Source organism: Serpula lacrymans (assembly GCF_000218685.1).
Source record: "Serpula lacrymans var. lacrymans S7.9 unplaced genomic scaffold SERLAscaffold_1, whole genome shotgun sequence".
NCBI classification, from domain to species: domain Eukaryota; kingdom Fungi; phylum Basidiomycota; class Agaricomycetes; order Boletales; family Serpulaceae; genus Serpula; species Serpula lacrymans.
Window position 1 is genome coordinate 4,110,786 of NW_006763290.1, and position 9,713 is coordinate 4,120,498.

At 42.1% G+C, this 9,713-nt stretch overlaps 1 protein-coding gene across 1 annotated transcript; it reads left to right on the forward strand.

The window, feature by feature from the left end:
• Window positions 1-2,079: 2,079 nt before the first annotated feature.
• SERLADRAFT_404819 (uncharacterized protein) lies at window positions 2,080-5,727 on the forward strand (the record flags this gene model as incomplete). The annotated part of the gene is made up of 7 exons (XM_007312635.1): window positions 2,080-2,298; window positions 2,352-2,371; window positions 2,447-2,580; window positions 2,863-3,062; window positions 3,309-3,438; window positions 3,935-4,413; window positions 5,191-5,727. 7 exons carry the CDS (start codon window positions 2,080-2,082, stop codon window positions 5,725-5,727), a joined length of 1,719 nt encoding a protein of 572 aa, XP_007312697.1.
• Between the last annotated feature and the right edge of the window lie 3,986 nt (window positions 5,728-9,713).

Below are 9,713 nucleotides of genomic sequence, written 5' to 3' on the forward strand. Positions count from 1 at the left end.
GATATTAGCAGGAATATACTGTAAGTGAAATTGAAGACTTACTTTAGTTTAACAGAATTGAACAGCCTGTCCGCATCTTTGAGAGATGTACAATCAAAGATTTTCTTGAGGAAAAGGCCCAGGAAGCTAAGTGGGAGGGACTGGTGTAGGTGCACAATGGTGGGGATAATTTGGGCATGTACAAGAGCATAAACACCTTATAAAAAGTGAGTAGCTGCTTGTTGGGGATGGGAGAGGGGTGAGGAGGAGGACAAAGCGACTTACCATCTGTTCCAGGGTCCCTCAGCACCTTTTCAACCTCCCACAGCACCATAAAGCCCACCCTACTCAATGTCCAATGCATGTTGAGGCCAGCGATGAGGACAAGAGAGTAGATTATCCCACCGGCAGCAATTTACATGTACTTCCAGCCAGTTGAGACCCACTGGTAGAATGCACGCTCAGTGGGACATCCAGCAAGGCCCTTGAGGTTTTGGTAAGGACCTGCAGCACTTAGCAGGCTCAAGTTCATGTAAGCGTGTACATTCAAAATGTAATTATAACATTGCACTTACCTGTGAGTCTTCACAGCAAGATTAATCTTGCTCACCATCATCATGAAAGACACATTTACCTCATGGCTAATCAAACAAGAGCAGAGCAAAACAGCGTCCTCCAAACAATTGAGCCCAGATCCCTGCCAAGTCCCACAGGAAATAAAGGTCTTGATATTATTGATCCATCGAGCAGGACTGAGGGAAATTGGGTCAAAATGAGCTGTGGCCATGGTGGAAATGATGGCATCCAAAGATGCAGTTGAGGTGCGTGCAACATTCCTGCTAATTTTCCATCTGCTACCGGCTACTAAAGCCACATCATTTTTAGGGCATCTGTGCTGAGGGGTGGCCTATCTCCATCCGGTCCTTGCAATTGAATAGGAGGTCCGGCATCCTGTGAGAGAAGATCTTGGAGTCTTTTTTTTAGTTGCATGTTTTGATCCTGGCTACTCTCTGAACAGGTTAGGATAATCTTAACATCTTGGTAGGATAGCAAAACTTCGAAGATTTTGTGTGAGTCTTGTATTTTGAGACTTTTTGCTGAGAGGTTCTCTGGTGCTATGTGACACAATGTGATGCTAGGGCGGGAGGTGTGACTGCGCTGCAGTGCAGTTGCACCTCCCACCCTACCCGCCACATGTTGTGGACAACATTCTCACGCCCATTTTACAACCTTGCTGCAGTCAAATCACGCTATTTGTACAAAGTTTGAGTGTAGTTCTGGAGCTCTGGTCCTGGTCTATGCAATGGTCAGCTATTCCTGATGGTATTATGAAAGGAATGGGACCAGAAATACGAACCTATTAATGGTTATCAGAGATAGAAGTGACTGATATATCTTACTCACTCAGAGAACTGCAGACACCCCTCAATCCCTTCACGCTGATTTGCACACATTACTAACATTCTACTTGACAGATTTCTCTCTGTTTTCTAATGCAATTACTTGATAAATTCAGACACGTGCATGACACCCTATTCTGCATGTGGGAAAAATTTTACTTACCCAATTTGTAGTTGGGACATGGCCATCGTAACACTGGACTTCCAGCCAATTCCCAAGCTTCACAAATAAATCTGAGCTACAGATACAGGGTAAGCCTCTCATTTTTCACTGAAAGGTTACTAGTTGATTGAAGGAGAAATAGTTGTCATCTTTTGTATGGCCACATAATCTGAATAAAATTGCAACTCACAAGGTGATGGATATTAAAATACACAAAGAGTAAAGTGTGCATAGCTATTCCAACTTACAAGCCATGGATTTTGATCATATATTCAAGTCACCACCTATGCCACTCTGGGCCAATTCAAATGTGATCTATAATTTCATTGATTGTCACAAAAAAAAGGTCAATATTACAACTTAAAGGATTACCTTTATGTGTTCCTTTCTGAGCAGCTCCAGAAACCCCACGAGATCCCAGATGTATCCTACCTTTTGAAACAATGGATAAAAGATGGCCAATTTCTTGAGGCATTTTCCAGCGAGCTAGATTCTCATGCTATTGATGCTCATGCTCACCCTCAGTCATCCCTGACCATGCAAAAATGGATCCTTGCCCAAGATACCAGGCTTTCTGACAGCCTGTTGAAGGAGACTGTGGCATCCATTGTGGAAGAACTTGTCAATTTTTTGGGTACCAAAGGCCCCGGACCTGGTGGATATATTATGCGTGGTTGGTGTCAGGAGCATTCCCCATATTTTTACACAGAATACAGGAAAAGGCAGGAGGACAAAATAGCGTCATTCTTTAACAAGGTGAGCAATTTATCTGCAGAGTGATTTTTACCTGTTAGCTTAATGTGGGTTAGGTTGTTGATGATGACTTGCAGTCAGTTTTGATAGATTCTTCAATCAGGAATTCACGTTAATGGGTGTCATCTGCAAAAAGGTTGGTTTGTGATAGATGCAAACCAGACCTAATGCTTATTGATGATGTTGTGGATGGGGGTTATACCTGGCAATACCTATTTTCTACGTGCAAGGTCAAATACGCAGACTTTCCTCATCTTGTCAACTTTGCCATAAGACAGTTGGCAGGTACAGCATTATTTGTCCTTTGTGAGCAAGTTTCCAGGAGATATTATGTTGGACTATCCCTCTGTGGGCCAATGCTAAGGATATTATTATTCACCAGAGAAGGAAATGCTACCAGTTCACCATTTGGTATCAACAGATACCCAGAGCTATTCATCAGGACCATGATCTTCCTACATTACTCACAAACTGGATAGCTAGGCTATGACCATGCTATGTATTATGACCATGAGGGTGTGCCAGTGTTTCATGTTCAGTAAGGTGCAGCCACTCTACTCTGTAAAGTTGTTGCAATCCTCTTCAAGCCAATGGGCTTGTTAGGAAGAGCCATAAGGGTTATGGTGGCGGAGGTCTCTGGTGATGGGCCTCATGCACTTGAAGATCCTGATTATGTCATCATCAAGGATTGTTGGTTAACCACTGGTACACCTTCCGACAGCAACATTCACGACAAGCTAGAAGATCTTGCAAGGGATCCATTCTTGGTAGGCTACAATCTAAGCAACTCCACACCCATCTTTCATTTTCCCGACAATCACACATCTCAACCTCTTGCATTTTTTGACAACATCATATTAGCTGGACACCCAGACGTGGATGCCTTATATGATAGGGCAAACACTGGTTGGGATGACATACACTCCTTGTCTGGAATTCTAATATGAGACCATTGTCTTTCACCATCCTCAATCCTTGTGCTATCTATTGCACATCCTGAGACACTTATTCAGGACACAACCAAAGTCATTATGAGTGCTGCTGGAGTTTCAAAGTTGGCAGAGTTGGCAGCCTTGGAGGACCGTACACATCATCACATGGCCATAAAAACAGTTGGGGGTAGAACTTGTGTGGTTTTCCTGTGTACGTGAAATGCTGGATGGGATTATTGGTGTTTTACTTGGTAAACCAAGGATTATTTACATTCATCTCATCACTTGCTAATATCTGGCTGGCTATGCAGGCCTTCAGAATGGTTACATAAGACGTGGTCTCATTCATTGTGACATTAGCGATGACAATTCATGGCTTTGAGCCAAGGCTGCTTTGCCCCATTTTGCTGTCCCAGATTGGCCCATCAACAGCAGTAATGACTGGTATTCAATGTTCTGGTGTCTTAGGAGATTGGGCAATGGCTGAAGACGTTCAAGATAGAAACATGGTTAGGACCACAAAATATCTTATAGTGAGGATTTAAAAACCAATTATATTAGAATCTTTACTGATATGTCCTGAATGTAGGGGACTTATCCTTACCAAGCTATAGGGAGGATTTTACAGCCTGAAGTACCACACAATTACATCCACAACTTAGAGTCTGTTTTCTGGATGCTATGATTGATCATGATTAACTGCAAAGGTCCCTACTGTCAGCAAATTGACTGGGTTGAGAAAGAGAAGAAAACGGCTGCAGCAGAGGTTGACAAAGTACCTGCATCATTAAAGTGCTCAGCATCTCAGAAGCCTCCAAAGTCATCATCTCATCAGCATCACAGTACCTCTGGTTACCAAGAGGATCTCCCCAGAAACGGTACTAAGGGAGGCATTCTGAATATCCCATCTTATCAGTTGCAACTTTCTTCTCACAGCAAACAAGACAATATTCCTGTCTGGGTCAAATGGGAGTGCCACACGCTTGACGCCAGCACAGTAGCAATGGAAAAAGTTATGCTCTTGCACCTACACTTTATATCATACATCAACCCTTATTTCTGCAGGCATGTTTCTGTCAGGGCAGGGATGGTCAAGCTTTTCAGTGTCATGTGGAGTGAAACATTTAGTGGTGATGGCAATATGCTTTATAGTCCTTCCCTCAAATATATTTCACACCAGAAGATGGTGGATATTGTGAAAGATATGAGTGACAAATTATGACATTTGTTTATAGTATGAGAAAACATGCATTGGCCAGGGCTTGAACCTGGGACTCCAGCTTTCATGGTCTGGTGCTTTACCAACTAAGCTACCAAGGCGTACTTGGAAAGCATACTGATTGGTTGCATGCCCAGAAGGTCCAGAATCACTGTACATGGGTGCGGATCCCATTGTGTTGTGATAATGAGGAACAGTATTGAGCCTGAGTCTGATAGGGGTCTGATAGGGTGGGAGCGTTTGTGGAGGTTATCACTGCTAGAAGAGAGAGGTACCAGCTGCAGCTCCAAGACGTGAGGAAACCATCTCTCTTGTCTTTGCCTGTCAACTATCACAGTCCCCCAGACCCACCCATATCTGGGCCCAGCAAGCCTTTAAGTAGAACTAAACACACTTCAGATGGAAATGAAGGGGAGGATCCTGTCAGCAAGCGCCTGAGATCAACACACACCCGTAGCAGGCAAAAAAAGTACCTCCTTTTACTTTTTTTGCCTTTTATTTTAGGATTATGAACAAATCCTGAACTGTGCCTATATAATGTATTGCTATCAGTCACAGTGTAGTCTGTAGCTTTACGTGTAATCTTTAGATTCAATGATATGTATTCAGACTGTTGTATTTTTGCCTCACTGACCTTTGCCGTCATTGTGCTTGTTGCGTAAATGCCCATCCATCTGATCCAGTAGGTGCCTCCCTCTCTACCTCTAGCATCTCATTATGGTTGGCCTACAATCAGTACTTCAGGCTTTGAACGTTCAAGTTAAGCTCACATCTGCCCAGTCTGCAGGAGAGGATCCTACAATCTGTCCTGCTTGTCACAAGAAGCTTAAAACTCCCCAGGGTCTGATATGCTATTTGTCATTAGCAAGAAGCTGCAAATGGTATAACAAAGGGAAGCTACAAAGTTCGATGATTCCAGGAGAACTTGATAGGGGCAATGATTTAGAGATAAGGGAAATACCTGACATGTTACCTAATGAGCTTAGACCTATGGATGAAGACCCAGAAGATGTGGTGGATGACTACTATGATCGTCTCTATGATCTTATTCCCACAGAATCTGAGGAGAATATGGCTGGACCCTCAAAGCTTCCTGATAAAGATGATGAGGAGCGTATTGAGGTACCCCACCCTACTGCAGGCAAGGTGATTAGGATGGATAAAACAGTATATGAAAGATGGAGGAGAGAATTTGGAGCTGAGGATATGGTAATATGGATATGGATTCAGATACATCAGATGGATCAGGGAACATTTTTGCACCCTTTGCATCAGAGCTAGACTGGAGAGTTGCTTGCTGGACTGTACAGGATGGAATAGGCTATAAATCATTGGATAGATTAATGGCAATACCAAGGGTACATCACCTCGATCTCTTTTTCAAGCACATATACTGATTTATCTATTTCAACAAAGGTGGCGGGTAAGTTAGGTCTATCCTACCATAATACATATGGGCTCCATAAGCTGGTCAATCGTGTTCCAGAACATGCTACTTGTAAAACTAGAGAATTGTGGTTCAGGAATAGTCCCGAGCATAAGCATATGGTTTATCATCGTGATCCTATTAAAGCTGTCAAGTCCTTGCTAGGAAATCCAGCTCATGCCAAGGACATTGTCTACAGGCCCAAGTGCATCAAAATCTCACAGGATTTACAATGAGATGTGGACCAGAGATTGGTGGAATACAGTACAGGCAGGTGGCATGAATCTAAATGTGTTATTTCAGATATTTGATGATAATATTCCCATCTAGAATCACTTACCTGAAGGTGCCTATGTAGCCCCTGTTATCATAACCACAGATAAGACACAACTCACCCAGTTCTCTGGCAACAAGTCTGCTTATCCAGTGTATCTAACTCTGGGAAATTTGCCCAGATCTATGTGCGGTAAACCTTCCAAACACGCCTGTATTCTCATTGCCTATCTCTCTGTCAGCAAAAATGTAGGAGACAATCTATCCAAAAAGCAAAAGTCAGCATGTAATCAACAACTCTTTCATGACTCAATGTGCATAGTCTTGGAGCCTCTGATAGAGCCTCTGAAGCATGGAATAGAAGTCACAGGGGGAGATGGAAGGGTTAGGAGGATCCATCCCATCCTAGCCTGCTACTAGCAGATTATCCAGAATAATGTCTTGTCACCTGTGCAAAATATGGGACCTGTCCTAAATGCGATGCCTCTGAAGATATTGTTGGAGAAAGACGTCCAGGGAGATGGAGGACCCAGAAGAAGACTGCTGAGGTTATATCAACAGCCAAAGCTGATGCAACCTCCATCAGCAATTTTCAGGAGAGATGCAAAGCTCAAAATGTGTCTGGGGGTGTCTGTCATCCTGTCTGGGAGGGGTTTCCTCATTGCAACGTCCACATGGCCATAACCCCTGATATAATCCATCAACTCTACCAAGGTGTTGTAAAACATCTGATTCACTGGTGCTCTAGCTTGATGACCAACAAAGAGCTGGATGATCACATTTGTAGACTCCCACCTTGCTTTGGTGTACGGCATTTCAAGCATGGTTGGTCACAGCTATCCCAGATATCTGGGATGGAGAGAAAAACATGGCAAGAATTTTACTGGGGTGCATTATAGGGAAGGTCCCCTCTCAGGTTGTAACTTGTTATAGGGCACTCCTCAACTTTATCTACATTGCACAATATGCAAGCCATGACAATACCACCATTCAATACCTGGAAGATTCCTTGGATCTCTACCATGCCAACATGCACATTCTTGTCCATCTTGGGGTACAAGAATATCTCAACATTCCCAAGTTGCACTCCATGCTGCACCATGCTGAATGTATTAGAAATTTTGGCACCAACAACAATTACAACGCAGAAATATTTGAAATGTTCCACATAGATTTTGCCAAGGAATGCTGGAGGGCATCAAATTTCCGTGACAGAGTTCCTCAGATGACTCAGTGGCTTAGTAGGCAGGAGAAAGTAGCTATGTTTGAAAGCTACCTGAACAACTACAAGAGAGAAGAAGAGAAGCAGGCAGAGCTAGAAGGAGGTATAGAGGCTAGTTCATCGCCTTCATCCAAACCCCTATCTACTTTCCTGGCTAAACATCCACATTCCCCTGGCCAGACACTGAAAAGTGTTCAAACAAGTCATCAATGTCCATCTTTCTCATGTCACCTACGTACTTTCCTTAACAAATTCATGGACAGAGGGAATACAATCCCTAGAAATCAAGTAGCCTTAGCCCAGCTTCCATTTGATCGTCTAAATATTTGGCACTCATTCAAATTTGTGTTGGATAGTCTGGGTAATGATATAGATAGCATCCAAAATATGGATGGTATAAAGGCCAAGCCTGGAAAAAGAGGAGAGGAGGGCAGATTTGATGCTGTTATTGTAGCACATATTGATAAAGCAGAGGCAAGAGGCCTGCAAGGTACATCAAACTGTATTGTCCCTCTACTGCTTTTTTGCTTACTATGTCACTATAGGGATAAAGGTTGGGAGATTGAGGGTCATATTCTCACTCCAAGATATCCTTTATTCTTACAACATTGCACCTTATTCATGGCCCAAAGGCCTTTTGGTTTACGTGGAGTGGTACAAAATATCTAGAAATCCTGGGCAATTTCATAACATGTACATTGTTACCAAGCCAGTCCCTCAGGCAAATGGTGTTGCACCTGGTGCTATTGTTTTACTGGGGAACATATGTCAAAGTTGACATCTGGTTCCTCTCACTGGACCTGGAAGTGTTTGGCTGTCTACTTGGAGGACAGATAATGTGCTGGATGTTTGTGGATCATTTTTACTTAATAATTGGGCTAATAAATTTGCATATCAAATGTTACGCACAAAGTGCTTAACAAAGTCTGAGGTTTCGTTGAGGTTTCAAAGAGACTTATCTGAAGACAAGTTCGAGGACGTAGTTCTGAATAAAGTTCTTCCAACGAGAGTTGGCCTTCTTCTGAGTAAAGGTCTGATCTTAGGAGTCTAGCTTTGTAAGCATAAACTGCGTAGAATTGTATTAGAGAAATACTACTACGGTTACAGAGGTATTTATAGGGAATAGAATTGGTGATAGGAGTTAGGTCCTATCTAGGGAAGGTCCGTCCATTGAGGACTAAGTACTATACAAGGTAATGTGACTGCGAAGAGAACGGGAAAATATGTGAGGGAAATAAGTCATCGGTCCGATGGTATAACTGATGAGTAAAGGAAAATGAGTAGTCCATAAGAGAGGATAGAAATCGTAACACCAAACAATATGGTATTATAGAATTCATCTGTTATAGTATAGTAACTTGAAGTCCATTATTTTATTATTGACAACTTTGAACTGATCTGATTGGCTTTAATTGCAATAAAAGTACTCTATATGTAACAGTAGTGGCATCTGTTGGAGCATTAGACGACACTCATGAAAGTTGAGTCTCCACCTAGAAACACTTACATTACTTACAAAGTTGTAATGGCGGGAAACTCCTTCCTTTTCCATCTTCAGATATTCCCGCAACATCTATTTTCTCCTTGTTCAAGCACTTGACACCTCAGTCTGTTATTACAGTACTGAGGTGAGACATCACAACAATATGTTTTCAAGTTAGACATCTATTGACCTTCTACCTTAGTTTTTACTTATTAAACAGGTACTACATTTAATACAGTCTGTTATTACAGTACTGAGTGTTTACTTATTAAACAGGTTTATACATAACCACTTCAGCATCTATATCAATCTATAGCACACTATTTGCCACAAATGCTATATTTGGTCTATTACCCAATCATACCACACTATATCCTATCATAGTAAAATCATGTTTTCCTGATGTATTATCCCAAACTCATCATTGTTGTTATCGCCATTCATATGTAATCTCTTGCCAGAAGAGCCCTGAGTAATTTTTCATCTTTTCTGCTGAGTGCTGTCATATTAGGTCATCAAAAAGTCGCCTATTAGTTTAGAATAAATAAAAAAGACCTTTTTATTTTGACGTTAACATTGCTGGGGCTGTCTAGGTTAAAGGAGGTGGTGATGGAGAAGTTGTCATTAGTAAAAAATGGCCTTCAGCAGAATAGTAATTCAGAATAAACAAACAATAACACACCATACTGGGGCTTACAAACTGTTTCTAGGGCATCAGTGTTGGGGTGGCAGCCATCTCCATCTGGTACTTGCAATTAAATCCGGTGTGAGAAAAACTTTGCAGTCTGACTACTCTCTACTAGTAGCCAGGCTAGAATGATACCTTTGTAGAATAGTGAGACTTTAAAAAATTTGTGCAACAT